The following is an 18827-nucleotide window of genomic DNA, read 5'->3' as shown; positions in this document are numbered from 1 at the left end:
AACGCGGTAAAGCAGCACTCCAGGGGGGTGGGGAGGGTTGCGCACTCCGGCGGATCAAAGCAAGTTCGATATAACGTGGTTTCACCTGTAACGCAGTAAGATTATTTTTGGCTCCTGAGGACAGCGTTATATCGGGGTAGAGGTGTATATATACATATAAAATTCAATACAAAGAAACAATGTACAAGATGTTACTGTTCATCAGAATGTTAACTCCTTTACTGCAGCTGACTTGGCCCAAGGTTTTGTATTTGGGAAGAATGAAAGTTAATAGTGGGAAGACAATAGATACAGTATTTTTGTTTATTTATTTATTTTTAAACTGAATCTGCTTGGAATAAAAGCAAATTGCTTGTGGGGCTAGTCACGAATTCTTAGGAAACAATTGGCCTCAGAGAAATTCTACAAACAAGAACAGGATGTATTCACCCATGAAATCTAGTCTTCTCCATCTAGGAAATAGTTTTCAGTAGCCCTGTTATCTACTGAACGGTATTACAGAGCCATGCAGATGTTATAGATAGAGGCCAACGCCAAAGACACATTGAGGAATATTGGGAAACTGGATTTAATTGCAAGACTATTTTAACTCCAATCTTTGCTGATAGAACTTTTGAGGAGTCTGCCCCAGGTCTGAAGGGCCAAATTCATTGGATCCTAAGGTGTGTCCTATTTTACCAATGTTGCTCATTAGAAAGAGTCAGAAAATTATTGTAGCAAAGAACAGTGTGTATACACAAAAACTGATCATTGCCTGTATGGATGCCACTTTTATTATAGTTTATTCCGCCTACAAAGAGTCACATTGCAGTCTCTAAGTTGTTCAGGTAAATCTATTTTCATGGACCTATTCCCTTGCCATCTGGAGTGAGAGGTTTTCTTTCCTTCTCTAAATGGACAGATGGCTAGTGTGAAAAAAAATAATTAATCCAAACAGAACTGTGATCCAAGTTGTTTCAGTGGATGCTGTTTCACTGTACATTTTTCTCTAAATCAAAAACAATATAAAGGGCTTTATCTGCTTTTTGAAGCTCAATGTGTTTATTTTGTATTAACTTAGGAGTCCCAAAACTGATTTACAATAAGCAAAACATTATTAGTGGTAAAACCTGAAGTAGGTTGCAGATGCTGATCATTTAGCTTTCCACTATGAATTCAGTCATGTCCATCTGGGATAACTGCACGTCAGATATTGTTGGCCAATTTCTGGTGCTAGAAGCACTTGTAGCTGTGGGGCATGGTATGTGGCTGGAAGTAACTGCAATGCTTATGGACTGTTGGTTGCTGATGTTTCTTCATGTTGCCTTTTCTTATTGCCTCCAGATCTGGCATCATTCTTTTTACAATGAGCTGCGTGTTGCCCCTGAAGAGCACCCTACTCTGCTTACTGAGGCTCCATTGAATCCAAAAGCCAACCGAGAGAAAATGACCCAGGTAAGCATACCAGTATCTGAATACAGAAGGATCATTACTGGCTATTTAGAAAGGTCAGTGCTTCCCTTCTATGCAGAGCAAATGACAGATGAGGGTGCCAGGTAAATTAAGAGACAAGTAACAAAGGATACATTTTCATACCTAGAGAATCACATGAACAGAGATCACCCACATCAAAGCTTCCCAGTAAGTCAATTAAATTAATGAAATAATGTTTAACCTTATAGGAGCAAGAGCATTCAGAATGAAGGTATTATTGTACTCATTATCTGCTGTGCTAAAACTCCAGAAAAACCTAGTCACTTTTGGGTTACTATGTACCACAGTTCATACAAATTTAGAAATTGTAGTTAGGTGTTGAATATAAAGTAGCAGTCAGAGCTCTGAATTTCTATCCTTTGCCCTGATTAAATTAGATTTCCTAACCATATTTTTTAAATGCTATAATATGGTGAAAGGACCAAGACCCAAACCCCTTTCTGACACTGTAATGGCATTGAGACACTTCCTCTGAAATCATTTCAATCTCTGTGGATTCTGTATGATTTTTATATGATCATTACAATTACTCACAACAATTGTACATAAAATAGTTATGGATGGGAGGGCAGACAAAGTGGCTAGTTGTCAAATTGTTTGTACTATTGTTGAAACTATGTTGGTCCCAGGATATTAGAGAGACGAGGTGGGTGAGGTAATGTCTTTTATTGGACCAACTTCTGTTGGTGAAAGAGACAAGCTTTTCAAACACTTTCAAAAGCTTGTCTCTTTCACCAACAGAAGTTGGTCCAATAAAAGTTGTCAAATTTACATTTCTGTAGTTTAAACTTTTTTTAAGGTCATTGAACTAGCGTATACAAGTTGCCACATTTCAGCTTTTAAATCTTTTTTTTAAAATGAAAGGCTAGTTTAAAAAAGAGTAATGGCTTTTTTTTCCATTCAAAATTCTGATCTCAGCTATTTGATGGAAATAAAATACTATAAGTGATGCTGTGTGTGTGTTTGTGTGTGTGTGAGAGAGAAAATGCACACATGAACAAATCCAGAATAGTTGGTGTTCTATTTTTAGAACATGTTTAGAATTTAGATAGAATACCCCTTGATTTTCTCCCCACTGCTTGCCAATAATCTGTACTAAACCCCCCTTTCCCCCTCTCTAACGAGTTACTTATTGTTTGTAATTTTAAAAAATAAATGCCTATAGCTACAGTGATTTGCTATTGTTACATTTCAGATAATGTTTGAGACCTTCAATGTACCAGCCATGTATGTAGCTATTCAGGCTGTTCTGTCCCTCTATGCTTCTGGACGTACCACAGGTATGTGACTTTGGGATTTTGGGGAAGGGAAAATGTGAAATTTAAACAGTTTTTAAAACATGGAATCTGAGGTCAACTGACATCTGTACTCCTTTCTCAAAGGGATTGTACTAGACTCTGGTGATGGTGTCACCCACAATGTGCCAATCTATGAAGGCTACGCCCTGCCCCATGCCATCATGCGTCTGGACCTGGCTGGCCGAGACTTAACCGACTACCTCATGAAAATTCTCACTGAACGTGGCTATTCCTTTGTGACTACTGGTAAGGACAATAATAAATGAGAAGATTTGCTTAATGTGTAAAATTTGTGATAGCTTTAAAAGATCAGTGGTTGTTCTTAGAGCTGCAGCAGAAGCATAAAGAAATTGAGCAGAATATAAAATACCCACTGAGCATTACTGAGAGAGGATTTATTTTCACAAGTTGTTTGGAAAAGCTCGTAGGGTAATCGGTTAAAATGCATGAATCTTTAACTCCCATTCTAAAGTCTGAGTCCTGCCAACAGCTGAACGTGAAATTGTCCGTGACATCAAGGAGAAGCTGTGTTATGTGGCCCTGGACTTTGAAAACGAGATGGCCACTGCTGCTTCTTCCTCTTCTCTGGAGAAGAGCTATGAGCTGCCTGATGGGCAGGTGATCACCATAGGTAATGAGCGTTTCCGCTGCCCCGAGACCCTGTTCCAACCTTCCTTCATTGGTAAGTTAATCAATTTCTTCTCTTGGTAAATTATGTTAATAGCTCATCCCTGTGCTCCTTTAATTCCTATCCATACCCTGCTCCACATTCGTTTCCTTAGACTATAGCATACGGTGCCTATAGATGCATATGCTCTAGTATATATTTTCCATTAATATGGGTCTATATTATAACCGCACCATTCATGTAAAGGAGTTTAATGTCAAGTCACAGTTCATCAGCTAAGTAATAAACACTTTCAAAATAAAAACAAAAACTACTCATTCCTGTTCTCCTAAATAGAGATGAGCATCATTTCATATATTGTACAGTCAGCTACTGTGCTTTAATAGCCTTGGACCAACAAGTCACTCCCCAGCCCATTAGTAGACAAAGCTGATGCATGTTAAGGATCCAAAATTAATGCTTTTAAAAAAACGGGTCTAATTCAGATCTGGCTTAAGTGGGTGAACTATCACTGGAGTCCTAGCCACCACAGCAGCTCAGAATTTGGCCTGAAGATTTTATTTCTGCTTTGTCAGGATCATTGTTCATTGATCATTGCTTCCCTGGGACCCCTGTGTACTTCCTATAAAACCATAGACACCACTGGAAATTCAAAATTCACTTCTGTTTTCCTTCTGTATCGTAGGACCATTAAATGAAAGCTGCGAATACCGGCACTTCTGACCCTTCCTGGTCTCTCCAAATGTCAGGTTTAAATTTCTCTTGGGGTGGAATCATGGGATTCTTCCACTCTCTGAACAGGCTCTGGGCTGTGCTCCCCAGTGATCAGCTGTGATTACCTCAGCAGATGTGACTTATGTTCAGCACCTGCTAATCTGCTCTCTCCAGGAGCAATGACAGTGGTACCCAGTAACCAAGCAGCCTCCTTAAAGCAAAGTAGTATTTATTTAGGTCAAAACCATTTAAGAAAAACTAGGTCTTTCAGCAGTAGCCAGACTTGATGAATATCTTGCTTACCAGGTGTCTATCCATCTTCCACATGGGGATCCCGGTCTTAGCTTCCTATAGACCCCTAAGGCCCATAGGGGCTGGATTACATAGTCTGTTCCCTTTACTCACAAAAAAATTTCACTCCCCTTTGGTTCAAGGAGAATCCATTTAAAAAGCTGTTCATTCTTTTGATTACCCTCCTTCCCAGAGAACAAGCTATTTAATTGTTTATAGAGCTTTGATATGTATGTTCCCCCACATTGGCAAAATTGGTGTGTAACTTTGGGTTGGAGACAGGAGGTAGGCCACTGTATTGTAATTTCCCTCCAAGTGTTTGCTAGGAAATGGTAAGTTGCGTATATTGTGTTGCTTCCCTGCTTCTTTTTCTCATACCCCCTATTAAGGTGGATCAATACATTCATACAGGAAAGTCTTATAATCCAATATACAATAATTTCACCTCACTGATCAGGTCATACAGTGTTAAGAAAATTATTACATCTCCATATTCTTTGTATGCTGCTCATCATCTTAGATTGTAAACTCTTTGGGGCAGGGATCTTCTCACACCTATTTTTACAGCACCTTGCACAATGGGTCCTGATCTTTATCATGGCCTCTAGATGCTACTGTAATATAAATATTGAACAATCATAATTTGCTTTGACTGTATTTGTCCCCTTTTGTGTATGCTTTTCATAACTACCATAGAACAATTAGTTTATTGGCAAGAGGTTTATGCACAGAGCAGATTTTAAGCAAAATTGGAGAATGCTTTTGGAAAGTGAGTAATGAATTTGTAAATACAAAGATTCACACAGGAAACCCGGTGGTAAGAATTACTCATCCCGTCAGGAGACAGAAATAGTAAAGTAATATAACCATGTATTTAAAAAATAGCCAAGGAAGGCTGTACTTCCTCCCAGAGGTGTTCTTTAACTAGGAAGTGTCACTATTGTGCTTTCAATGTGCTAGTAGATGAAAGAAAAATGTCACTTTAATTCTTATGTACATTGGCTGCCTAAACCGGAGTATATTTGGTGTCTGTGCCCTAGGTTAGCACCATGTCATGCTAGTGAACAGATTTGAGCATAGGTTGTCACAAAACCAAATGGAATCACCTGTAAGTCTTGTGAGAGGGCAGGATTCCCAACCAGCAATAATAGTGTTACACACCTAACGTTCCTAGGACATACGTAGGGTTTTTTTAAAACAAACAATTTCAGTAAAGCTGTAAGGAATTCTTGTAGTCTGTTTGAAATTGGATGGAAAATTCTAATGGAGACTCTACTCCTCTTTCATTCCAGACCCTTTGGTTTCTTGTTTGAAACAATTATACAAGCAGTTTGTGCCCCAAATAACTTCTGACTTATGGCCTGGTCTATACCTAAAAATTAGATCAGCCTAGCTACATCACTCAGGGCTGTGAAAAATTTCACACTCTGTGTGACCTAGGCAGGTTGACCTAACCCCCACTGTAGATGCAGCTGGCTTGACAGAAGAATTCTTCTGTCGACCTAGCTACCACCTCAAAAAGATGGATTAACTACATCAGTGGACAAACCCCTTCCATTCACATGAGAAGTGTCTACATTACGGCACCAGAGCTGCAACGCTGTAGCTGTGCTGCTGTAGCATAGACATATTCTATGGGTTTGGCTACACTTGCGAGTTACTGCGCAATAAAGGAGCCCCTGGCGCCCTAGCTCACTGCCCGTCCACACTGGCAAGGCACGGAGAGCACTCTGACTCCACGGCTACAGCGCTGCTGGTACTCCATTTCAGTGAATGGAATAACGTTTGCTGCGCCTTGGCTACAACGCCGGGGCGTCAGTGTGAACGAGGTGTTGCATTACTGCGCTCTGATCGGCCTCCAGAAACATCCCATAATCCCCTTAAATCAAGTGGCCACTCTTGTCATTGTTTTGAATCACTGTAGGAATGCGGATATGCCCTTTGAAAGCTCCGTTTCTGACAGCCAGGAATGCTGTGTGTGAGAGAGAGAGACTTACAAGACAGCATGCTGACATGCTCTCAGTCCCCCCAAAACCCACTCTCTCTCCCCCCACATACACACAACACACTCCCTGTCACACTCCACCCCCCTTCCCCATTTAAAAAGCACATTGCAGTCACTTGCATGCTGGGATAGCTGCCCATAATGCACTGCTCCCAATGCCGCTGCAAGTGCCGCAAATGTGGCCATGCCAGTGCGCTTGAAGCTGTCAGTGTGGACAGACTGCAGCGCTTTCCCTACTGTGCTCTCCGAAGGCGGGTTTAACTCACAGCGCTCTACATCTGCAAGTGTAGCCATGCCCTAAGTAGTTTAGTTAGCAGCAAAATGACTCTGCACAAGCTTTGGAGACTGGTGTCTTCTAAACAGCAGCTTCTATTCATTTTACTTAATAGTTTTAAGACTACTTACTTACTTATTGCTTATTCTAAACCTTCTGCTATTTTTTCACAGGCATGGAGTCTGCTGGCATTCATGAAACTACTTACAACAGCATCATGAAGTGTGATATTGATATCAGAAAGGACCTTTATGCAAACAACGTCCTGTCTGGTGGTACTACAATGTACCCGGGTATTGCTGACCGAATGCAAAAGGAAATCACTGCTCTGGCTCCCAGCACTATGAAAATCAAGGTACAGCACAATTATTTGTAGGCAGATTTTTGCAAAAATGTGTGTGTGGGCCAGAGGAGTTCAGCTCTTTCATGTGCATGTTTTCTCAAGTAATCACTAATACATACCCTGCTTGCTAGCAAAAGGCCAGTTTTGCCACCCTGATTCATGATGAGCTGTACCTTACTCTGGGCTAGACTGTAACTGTATAATCTGCCCGGAGTAAGGGGTGGCAGGTAACTGCATTGCCCCAGAAGAAGAGCAGAGAATGAATTGTGACTGAATCCCAGTTCCTCCCTTGTTCCCGGCATGGAGTAAGTTACATCAGCTCTTTCTGTGTAGGAGCGTACTCCCCCCCGTGTGCCTGGCCAAGGACTGTCACATACCAGATTGGGCTCTGTACAAAGCACAGCCTGAGGATGTGCAGCTGCCCTTTAAACCCAATAACCTGGGGGTTAGAACACACCCCCAGGATGTGGGAGATCTAGGTTCAAATCCTCCTGCCTGATGTAGAGTAGGGACTTGAAACCAGGTCTTCCACCTCTCAAATAAGAGTCCTAACCACTGGGCGCTGGGATGTTCTGGGGTGAGTCTCTCTATCTCAGCTGTTGAAGACGTTCCAATGACTAATTAAGGATTTTATACCAAGTGGAGCAGGGGCTGGAGCTGGGGTCTCCCACATCCCAGTGAGTGCCGTAAGCACCAGACTATCGAATCAATCTTGCTCTCTCGTCCAGTGGATATTTAAGTATTTTATACAAAGTGGGGCAGCTTCCACAGGCGGGATTGAGACCCACCCAGCATACTCAATAGACCAGTAGGTAGAGCACTCCTCCGGGTGCAAGCCCCTGCTCTACAGAGTGGGGATTTAAAGCCAAGCTTCCCACACCCTAAGTGACTGCTCTAACCACAGGGCTATTGGGAAGAGAGGCAAAAGGACCAGCTTTTTATCCTCCTTTGTTTTTCTTAAGAAAGGGCTGGCCTGGCTCAGGCACCTGACTCCAGGAGGGGGTTCACAGCTGAGAATCCTGACTGGAGGGAGGTGCCGCCCTCCTGTTCAGAGTTAGGCACCTAACCCTTTTGAGGGGCAGGGCTTAGGCAACACCCAGTTCCTCAGCATTTTGCACTGGCTAGCCTAGGCCGTTCATTCTTCACATGCTGGATTCTATGAATCTCTTTGTTAGGGGACGAACTCTCCCCATGCAATGTACAGGGAGCCTGGGTGCCTAAGCCAGGGTTGTGAATTCCCATGGTGGCAGGGCACCTAAGTCCTCCTTGTGAATCCCACTCTCAGGAACTTTTGAAAATTTTACCCAAATTTAACATGTTTCCCACTAATGCCAGGAGTCTAAAGACTCAAAGACACAGCTATTGCTTTTCCTGGGCTTTGATCAGGCCCCTACTCAGGAGTGCTGGAAGTGTTCTAGAAGTGTGGGGCGGGGCCACCATTGCCCAAACTGTAGCCCCGCCCCCATTCCTTCCCTTCCCCCCCAAGGTCCCGCCCCCACACTGTCTCTTCCCGAGGTCCTGCCCCCTGTTCACTCCTCTGCACCTCCTCATCACCACTCACTCTTAAGGCAGGTAAAAAGTGATGGGGCCATGGCCTCCTTTCCCCCTCCTTCCATTCTGGTGCCCCTGCCCCTACTCCAAGCATTTTCCAATCTTTTCTTTCTACTGATCACTTTCGGAAAAAAGTTTCTCTCCTGTCACCCCAACCCCTCCATTCCTTGGCTCTTGAAATACCATATTCTCCATGCCATCAGGAAAGGGCTCCACAGACCACAGTGTGAGATCCACTGTCCATCCCTCTGCACTTGCAGGATTGTTCCTTAATATATTTCCAATCCATTAGCCAGTTTGGCATTAAATGTTTCAAGGATGGTAGCTTCCCCTGTTTCACTTGCAGTCACTGGTACTGCTTTGACTGGGAGGGTGCTCAAATTCTCAGTCTCAGCTAGGCTCAGACTATACACTGAGTGACTATGAAATATTGGCCCATAGCTCACATGTCAGTGGCCTAATGAAATGTGATAGATGCCACTGCAGCTTTTCCAAAGGGGTTCCATTAACATCAATATCATTGCTTAAGTCAGTTTGTCACCAAACACATTTACCCCATAACACCAGGTGGTATTTTTCTTTACCAGATCATTGCTCCTCCTGAGCGTAAGTACTCCGTCTGGATTGGTGGCTCTATTCTTGCCTCCCTGTCCACCTTCCAACAGATGTGGATCAGCAAACAGGAGTATGATGAAGCTGGTCCATCCATTGTTCACCGCAAATGCTTTTAATCTGCTTATCTGTATATGTATTTTTCAGCACATTGCTGTGAATGTATTCAGGAATAAATACGTTCTAATAATTTCATTCCAAACTCTTTCATAATAATGGCTCTAATTGGATACCATGTATTTTTTTGAATAAATAGTAAATATGTGTCTAGTAATCTCTTTTATTTTACAAAAGGGTGTGTGTGCTCTCTGGGAGGCTTCGGAACTGGTTTCATCTTCATTCAACAGTGGTAATGTCAGAATACACTTCAGTACCTGTCCCAGGCTTATTCACATTTAGGCACCTAAATAGAAGACCTGATTTTCAGAGATGCTGAGTAGCCCCAAGTAGAGCCATCAATTTGGTGTCATCACAACAAGTTGTAGCTGTTAGTATTATTGATTGATACACACAGGCTTTGTGTGGGGCTGACCCATTCTTTTAGCATCAGGGGTGTGCGTGTGTGTCAGCCAATGCAAGGGCATTGCTCAGAAAGGTACTGTCAAGGTATTGTCTTCTCTACTGGAGCCAAGCAGCCTATTTCTGAAGTGTCTAAGCTGTGGCAATCAGGGTGAACTGGGGCTTCAATTCAGACCAGGTCGCTAGGTGGCTGGACTGACTTCAGCAATATTATTTTAGTGCTGTGAGTTTTGGCTACCTCTAGAACAACCAATATAGGTTAATCACCTAACATTTCCTTGGGATCACAATCAGAACAGCTAAAATGATTGATAGTTCTCAGTTTCCTTTTGGTGAATTTTATTTGCAGCTGATTTTTGACCATTGTTTTAGATAATGAAATAAATGTTTAACAATTTTATTCTCACTAGATCTGAGGAAGCTCAAGCCTGAGTCAATGAAAGTGCTGTCAGGAAAGTGCATATGCAGTGATATTATAGCTGTGTCAGTCCCAGGCTATTAGTAAGACAAGGTGGGTGAGGTGTGGCTTTTATTGGCCCACCTTCTGTTGGGGAGCAAGAGAGCCTTCTAAACTTATCAGAGCTTGTCTTCAGGTCAGTACTCTGTGTAAGCTCACAAGCATGTCGCTCTCACCAACACAAGTTGGTCCAATAAAAGACAGTACCGCCGCAACCTTGTCTCTGGAAAGTACATACTGAGTTTGTCAGAGATTCGTGAATACATTTCTCAGCAATTTCCAGGGAGCAGCTATAACTGTGCCTTACAACGAAGTTGGGAACAATAACTACATAACACGCATCCCATCAAGGGCATGTCTTTCTTTGTTTTGTTTTTTTTGCAAAGACCATCTTTAGCCGAACAGATCCGTGGCATGCACTGAGTGACTAACTCTCTCTCTCTCTCTCTCTCTCTCATGGATTCAGATTACTTTTTATTTTTGCTACCCTACATGCCCCCTCCCTCACCTGACCCACTTGTTAGTCTCTGTAGCCTAAGAGGTGGAAATCTAAAAATCAAGACCTAGCTGGGACAGGGGCTGTCACTATGTGCACAATGGGCTCTGTCATAAGGCAGGCCATGCTGGATTCCCCCTTGGTGTGACACCACAGACAAGTATTGCCTTGATTTCCCCACACCTGGGGTATAAAAACCCTTAAATTACATAAGTGCTCCCTTTTGGAGGGTCTCACTGATTAATAGCGAGTCCATTTTACACGGTTGCTGGGAGACTGCAGCAGTCTTAATTCTGTCTGTCACACATGAGTCCACTGTGCTCCTCTCTCCAGGCTCTGCCCCATCTGGTGTCCCTTGACTCAAGCCTTTGCCCCAGGAGGAAGGTCTGTACGTGGGTAGAGGCCTTCATTGGAGTCAGGGATCTGTGGTGGACTGTCAATATCTGCTGTTCCCTGTGGCAGCATCTCTAAGCTTCCTGACACTGTCTAAGGGACAGGGGCGGCTCTATGTTTTTTGCTGCCCCAAGCACGGCAGGCAGGCGGCTTTGGGCGGTGCGCCTGCGGGAGGTCCACCAGTGCCGCACCATCGGTGTCCCCACTGCCGAATTGCCGCGGGACCAGCAGACCCCCCACAGGAATGCCGCCGAAAGCCGCCTGGCTGCCGCCTACACAGCAACCGGCAGGCCTCCGCCCGCGGCTTGCCGCCCAGGAGCATAGCTGGCGGGAGCAGGGGGATGGCCGCTCCCCCACTGAGCATATTCACCAAAGGTGGAGCCTTGCTGCCGCTCCGGGGCTGGAGGGAACGCTCACGGGGAAAGCCCAGCACAGCCCAGCTCCCCAGTCCCCGCCCTGAGACCCCACCCAGCTCACCTCCGCCTCTTCCTCTGAGCGCCACGTTCTGCTTCTCCCCTGCCCTGGCTCCCTACGCTTGTCCTGCAAAACGGATTGGCCGCAAGCCTGGGGGGGGGGGGAGGAGGAGGGGGAACACGGCGTGCTGGGGAAGAGGCGGGGATTTGGGGAGGAGACCAATAGGGGCAGGGAGGGGGCAGAGTTGGGCAGGGCAGAGATTTGGGAAGGGGTCCAATAGGGGCAGGGAGGGGGCAGAGTCGGGGCAGGGCAGGGTTGTTCTTTGGCGGCAGACCCTTGACTCACTCCAGGTCTTTGGCGGCACATTGGTGGCGGGCCCTGCAGACCCATCAAAGACCCGGTAGGGAACCGCCCAGTGAGTACAAGCCCCCTGCCCCCCCTCAGAACCCGCAACCCATCAACCCCTCACCCCCTTGTCCCCTGACCACTCCCTCCCGAGACCCCCCAAGATTGCACCCTCTACCCAACCCCCCCGATCCCCTGACCGCCCGCCCTAGAACCTCCGCCCCCTCCAACCGCTCCCTGTCCCTTATCCAACCCCTCCTCCCAGCCCGGCCCAGCCCAGCCCCCTTACCATGCTGCTCAGGGCAGCGTGTATGGCTGCCACACAGCCCACTGGCGCTTGCAGCCCCATCCCCTTACCATGCTGTTCAAAGTGGCAGGAGCTGCAGAGCTGCCCAGGAGTGGACCAGAGCACTGGCGGCGCGGCATGCTGAGGCTCTGCGAGAGGGGGGAAGGTAGGGGAGCCTCCCCAGCTGGGAGCTCAGGCGGGCCGGATGTGGCCCACGGGCCGGCGTAACACACAAAAACCTCCCTCTCCCAATTGCCCACCCCTTTAACAACCGGTTCTAAACCAGCTTCTAAATTTAACAACCAGTTTAGGCGAACCGGCTCCAGCTCACCACTGGATACTGCCTGTGGAAGGCCAGGGTTAGAGAATACCATTGTTGAAAAATCTGTTGCACAGAAAATACCTGATGACAAGGACCTTGACCTCAACAGCACTGTACATGTTTTACCAGTGTTGTTGTTTGAAGCTCACTTTATTGTTGTATCGTGTTATTCAGATACATGTACAGCTTTTGTTTTAATTCACTGTGAACTCTGTCTTGACAGAACAAAATAACTTGAAAATGGCAAGAGCAATAAATATCAAACCATTAAATCTAAAATGTATAAATATAAAACATCAGTAATTGCTGAAAAACATCATTGGAAAATCCAGCAGCCATTTTTCTACTTGGGGCATCTGTTTGGTAGGCCATTTATCTTCCATCAGCATCACCTCAGATCCAGCACAATTATTTTTGTTTCTGTCCCAACTACATGTTTACAGGTCTGTAAAAGAAATCAACCCATTATTCACTGACAGCAGCCAATGAAGGTAATATATCATTTGAATGTCAGGCAAAATTGCATGAGCACCAGGTCCAGTTCCAAACCAAATCATAAAAGAGCTATTTCATATCCTGTATGTTCTTTCTGCTTTCTTCTCAGTGACAGCTACAAAAAAGTTCCTTCAGTGTTCCCAGTACTTTCTAAGGTGCTGAGTAACAGCTCTGGATACCAACACTCTCTATTTAGCAATAGAACAGTAAGCCACTGGCAGTGGCACTGCAAGTTCTCTCATACTACTCTGCCAATGTTCCTCACCCCTGACCAGCTCTACCACCATGGCAAAACGGGTAGTTCTGACGTTATTTGTATTCACATGGTGATGCCTTTGCTGAAACTGCTAATAAGGGTCAACCAGTGTTGTCAGCATGGTTTTGGAGGCTTGCCGTATCCACAGACCTAAAACCCACAAATCGTTTCATATAGGCCACAAGCACCCATTAGATGGCAGCCACTTTTGTTCACTACCAAACTGGGCTGGACTCCAATGAGATATGTGGTTTGGGGCTTCCTCTTAAGTTTTGAGCCTGTTTTATTTAGGCACAAGTTTTATTGGCTCCCAAGTTTGCCTGTTAACATGTACAGGGTTAACTTTGCAAGCATGGACTGAAAGTTTAACAGAAAAGTGACTATAGCTGCAAAACTCGCCATGTGTTCTTTAAAGAGAACAGTGCTGAAGGGTTAGATTTTTGCCACAGGCTATCACTCTTGTGCTCTCAGTTCTGTATCTGACTAGGCTGCCTGTAGCTTGGCTGGATATGCAGGGAAAAGGGGGAGCTGGGTGCTCACTATTCCTCATCTGGGACAGGTGGGCAGAGCCTAAACTATACTCCCGCCCCAGTAATGCACCAGCCAGCCAAACTGAGCTAGTTTCAGATATGTCAGAATTTTCAGCTGATATAAGGTCAGCTGCCATTTGCTACTCCGATGGGGGAAGCAGAGACGGACCTGTGCCTTTTGGGGGGTATTTGAGGCAAAATGCCTCTGGAGTTTTCTCTTACCCCCTACAGTTCACTCAAGATTGTGCTTAAAGATATAATCTAGCCCTAAATGATTGAATATGTTTGGAAACAGCCAAACACTGTTGGCCATAAACTGGCTTCAAAACATAACCATTAGGTTCTGGTTCAAGAGAGTGTGACACTGGCAGAGTAGGTGCCAGCTCATGCCATGGCCCCATAGGTCTCAGTGAACACTGACAAATGCATAGCAGGAAAGCAGTCTTGTTCACCTGTGTGTTAGTACGGTTAAAATATGTGTAGATTTAAAAAAAAAATGTGTTTAGGCTCTATGAAATGTGTGTAAGTAGCTGCCTGCATTCATCTCACACACACTATCTGTAGTCCATGTTTAAGGTAATATTTAAATGTTTGCTTTGTAACTATAGAAGCAATTGCAATGGAACTGCAAACCCCCATAGGCAGAAGAGGAGAATTAACAAGTGTGAAATACTAGTTCATCACAAGAGGTGTCATCTTCTGTCCCACAAAAGGCAGCCCATAGACACCAGCTGAACCATTGTGCAACATCAGTGGAGAAGAGATTGTGGGTTGCTCCCCTCTACACGCATGAAGAGGCGGCATGCATGAGCACAGCCCATCAGATTGAATTCTGGGGAAGGGGAATAAAATCCCTGTCAAGAAGAAGTTATCTTGATTCTGCTTGAACTATGAAGGGCAAAGATTTTTAATGTAAGCAAGAGTGGCCCAGTTCTTGGCCTGGATTAGCCCTAAATGACATAGCTTACAGCAGCTTTTCTTCCCCTTCTGGAACCTAAGACTAACTCATTTATGTGCATATGTTTACCTGCTTTAACCTTGTAAAAACATTTCTTTTTCCTAGTTAATAAATATTTGGTTAATTTATTATAGGATTGGCTACACGCATTGTCTTTGGTATAGGATCATTAGTGCAGTTGACTTGGGATAACCTGAATGTTGTTATTTTTGGTGTAAGGGACCATCTCTCACAAAGGAAAGCTTACCTGAGTGGCAGGACAGATTGGAGTACCTAAAGGGACTGTCTGTGACTCCATGTTAAGGCCTGAAACATTCACACTTGATCCTTGGCTGGTGAAATCTAAGTATAGAACTCTCAACCAATTTCTGATGTGTGCCCTGTTTCTTAACAGTTTGTCCTGAGGTTTGTACTCATGCTCCTGAACCACTCCAGGCAGCTTGACAGGAGGATTTTGTAATGTTATACATCAGCTTTAATACTTGTGAGTCAAAGGAGAAGGCTAAACCAGCAGAGGCACCCACAATGGAAGACAGAGACTTGAAACATAGGACAGACTTGTAACACTGGAAGACAAGTTATAAGATGACAGGGTGAGCTACGTTGGTCTCTGTGGGAAACGTAATATCTCCATGCTTTGTGATAGCAGTTGTGTACTTGGTGCCTTGTACAGAGAAGGAAGTGAGCTACGTAGCCTGGGATTGCCTTTTCAAAACATGGTTGTAATGTTCAGGAGCAAGAGCCAGTGTAACAAGAGCCAAAACAACCTGGGGTGGGATTTTCAAACGTGTTCAGCATTCGCCTAACTCTAGTCTCATGGGAATTAATGGGAAAACTACCATTAACGTCAACAGGGGCAGAGTTAGATTCATGGTCAACTTTTGAAAATCCCACCCCAAAGGAAACTAGAGCTTGGGTTCCAGCATTTGTATTCCACTTCCACTCCCCAAGGGAGAGGCTGTACCTCTATGTGCAGTAAGTCTGTGCTCTTATTTATCAATTCTGGCTAACACTCCAGTAGCCCTGTTTCCATATTTGGGAACTCTGCCAAGAGAAGGAATATTGCCTTTATTTCAAACAACGGAATGACATTTCTGATAATCATTAATGACTATTTAACTGTTCAGTCACAGATTCTCATTATAAACCCTTTAGCCATGTAAAGAGCACATTAGAATCTTTGACCACCCAACGAACTGGAAAACTACTTTGTGGTTACTGGAATGGCTTCTGAAAGGCTGGTGGAAAGGGTGAAAGGAAGCAGAGGTTCAATAGAGAAAATTATCCTTCATGATGGCTGTTAGCTCTGCAGGCTTACTGGACATCACAGCTGGGGAAGTCAGTTGTGATTCTTTGTTAGGAAAAGAATCTCTTAAGTGATCATGGAAAACTTCTGTGGGAATTCTCTGGCCCTTTTCCTCTTGGCATGGGACTACTGACCAGCTGTTAAGAAGGACAACAGGAGTATATTTTCCATGCTTAGGGAGCACTCAGACATCCTAATGTGGGAAAGCTTCTTTTCTGGCTGATATTATATTTCTCAAGTTAGGCAGAGAGCTGTTCGTAACATTTACTGGTTACTGCCTCTCAAGTAGTGATAAGAAGTGTAATCTTTGTTTTACACAGAAATACTCTCAATAACCAAATTAATTTCTTTAGGTTTGGCTCTCTGCTGTAGTTACAGATAAATTAGTTTAGTGGGGAACTGAGAGTCATAGAATGAAAGACTTTATTTAAAATAGAATAGTTGGTTAAAGCAAACAGGAATTACGACGAAACTATACACTGCAGTTATATTCACATTCCAAGCTGAAAGAGTTCATCTAGGGGCGATCAGTCCCCGGATAAGAAGAATGGGTGTATAATCCTTCCATTAACTGTACCATGATGGTAAATGAGTGCGCTAGTTTAAAAGTTAGTGTGATACCCTTTTTTATAATCAATTAATTAGTATTAAACCTGCTTTTTACCATATCTATATTTCTACTAATTAATTAAAATACCTTCTATTCTCTATGGGCTATTTAATATTAAACAGTATTAACATCTGCATAAATGCCATTCCAATAACTATCACTGTAGATAATATACTTCCAAAACATTCACATTACATCCAAAACTCTTGTTAAAACCAGTTAGAACCAAAGATATCAAAGAAACAGGAATTAATTCTGGGAAGTGCTATGGCCTATATTATACAGGAAGTCACACTAGATGATTACAATGATCACATCTTTGACTTTTTTTTTTGGAATATGTTAAGAATATTTTTTAAGTAATATACCTACATTAAATAGTCTAGGTTCCTTAGTATGTGGGTGAAACCCCTTCTTTTTACAAGCAGAAACTTCAAGCATGCCAGCATTAGTAAGTCTGAAGATCCCAGTGCTGGAAAGCAAAGAACAAAACTGACTTAAGGTTTGTAGCATTAAAAGAACTTGGTTCAAATAAGCATTAGTCCATCAAACACAAGTTACTGGGTTCAATACAGAGTAAGTGGGTGAAATTTAATGGTCTCTGATGTACAGGAAATCAGATAAGATAATAAAATGGTCCTTTCTGGCATTAAAAGCTATGAGTCTATGAAGCAGACAATATCCTGCCAGATACAGCTGATCTATAGTCTGCTTTGAGTCTTTATTACTAGTAAAAAAGAAATTCTACAAGAACAACGAGCCACCTGACTACAAATCAATTCACTTTGATTAATTTTCCTAAAACTGAATAAAAAATAGAACATCAGAAATACAAGTGGAGGGGCTGGTCCTATATAAACTCTTACTCAAGGATTAGTCCCGACTTACATGAGTAGTCCCACTGAAGTCAGCAACTACTCAGGTGAGGAAAGGCTACTCCTTTGAGTACTGAGTTAGAAAGATTGTTACAGAAGGCTTTGGACCCATCGTTTCACATTTGATGTACAAACTTTTGCTGAAGACTATTACTTTTGTAAGTCTGACGAGAATAATGAAAGATCAATTCTTATCCCCTGCCCAAAGCCCATGAAGATCGGCCCTTCTACATGTACTGGAGGGGCAGGGAAAGGGGGAGAAACAGAATCCCGTCTACCCTCCACTACCCAGGTCATGGCACAGCCATGTTACAGGTTGTTACTGCCACTTCTAGACCGCAGGAGCCGTCATAGCCAGCAATGCTTTTTGTATGGGGCAATTTTGCACAGGGGTTCCAGAGAGCTGTATCTTTGCCACATGTAGGGGGTATATGGAGACAGAATGTGTATGCTGGCTGTCTTCCTTTAGCTGTGATGAGTTAAGATAACATGCAGCTCCTGGGTAAAACTGCATTGCTAGTGATTACATACATGTGCTTTTTTATCATGGTCACACTTTAAGATTCTATTTCTAAATTGTTTGTAAAGGGTTAATAACAGATTAATCAATGTTACAGACATGAGTAAGACATGCAATAGATGTTACAAGCATAGCAGTAGAAGGTATTATAGATGTTTATAAGCCATTGACCTGCTCCATATGTCCATTTTTAAAAGCATGTAGGCATTGTTCCACTCAGCATTTCCTAAGGGTTAGATTCACAAGAGGGACTTAGGTTCCTATAGAGGAAGTTAGGTACCTAAGTTGAACATTTAGGTGCCACTGGCATTCACAAAACCACCACTGACCTGAAGGCACCTTCATTTCTGCTGGTAGGCATGTGCCAAGCCTCCTAAATCCTGAAGCCACCCCACAGCTCACAAGCTGCTCATGCCTGAGCCCTGGCTGGTGGGATTCTCAAACTAGGTGTTTCCCTGCCTATCTCACTTGCAGGGTGGTGTGCTACAATATACTCAACCTGCACAAAAGACAGCCAGGAATTTTCAGGGCTGGCTGGCGTACATGGGTGCCCCAGAATACCTCATAGCCCAGAGGTTAGGTTACTCCCCTGGGATGCGGGAGACCCAGGTTGCAATCCCCACTCTGTCTGATTTGGAGCAGGAACTTGAACCCAGCTCTCCCACCTCAGAAGTGAGTGCCCTAAACTTCACATTATTCTGAGGCAGATATCACTCAATGGCTCCTGTTGGAGCTGTTACACTTTGTATAAATAATTACATATTTATTGGAGCAGGGACTTGAAATTGACTGACCAACATCCCAGGTGTGTGCCCCAATCATTGGGATATATAGTCTCAGTCTCTTGCACTCATGC

General features: G+C 43.8%; 2 protein-coding genes across 8 annotated transcripts in view; one reads left to right on the top strand and one right to left on the bottom strand.

Annotated features, from left to right (window-relative positions):
• Positions 1 to 9459, top strand: part of ACTA2 (actin alpha 2, smooth muscle) — a 36323-nt gene extending 26864 nt beyond the window's left edge. For all 4 annotated transcript variants that reach the window (XM_065552048.1, XM_065552050.1, XM_005292510.4 and 1 more), the window contains exons 4-9: positions 1324 to 1434; positions 2669 to 2753; positions 2856 to 3017; positions 3262 to 3453; positions 6857 to 7038; positions 9165 to 9459. In XM_065552048.1, coding sequence (XP_065408120.1) covers positions 1324 to 1434; positions 2669 to 2753; positions 2856 to 3017; positions 3262 to 3453; positions 6857 to 7038; positions 9165 to 9308 — 876 coding nt within the window. In that variant the 3' untranslated portion in view covers positions 9309 to 9459. The remainder of the gene's footprint in view (positions 1 to 1323; positions 1435 to 2668; positions 2754 to 2855; positions 3018 to 3261; positions 3454 to 6856; positions 7039 to 9164) is intronic.
• A 3093-nt stretch (positions 9460 to 12552) lies between these two features.
• STAMBPL1 (STAM binding protein like 1) overlaps positions 12553 to 18827 on the bottom strand; it is a 36638-nt gene continuing 30363 nt past the window's right edge. For 2 of the 4 annotated variants that reach the window (XR_255669.5, XM_005292507.5), the window contains 2 exons: positions 16949 to 17048; positions 12553 to 12866 (listed from right to left, as the gene is read on the bottom strand). Coding sequence is in view for 3 of the 4 variants with exons in the window: in XM_005292507.5 (XP_005292564.2) it covers positions 12810 to 12866; positions 16949 to 17048 (157 nt within the window). In the remaining variant the exon portion in view is untranslated. The remainder of the gene's footprint in view (positions 12867 to 16948; positions 17049 to 18827) is intronic. The other 2 variants (XM_042856836.2, XM_005292509.5) reach the window with 2 other exon arrangements.

Source organism: Chrysemys picta, chromosome 7, assembly GCF_011386835.1.
Source record: "Chrysemys picta bellii isolate R12L10 chromosome 7, ASM1138683v2, whole genome shotgun sequence".
NCBI lineage: Eukaryota > Metazoa > Chordata > Testudines > Emydidae > Chrysemys > Chrysemys picta.
Note: the sequence above shows the minus strand (reverse complement) of the source record. Positions and strands in the feature narration are given on the sequence as shown.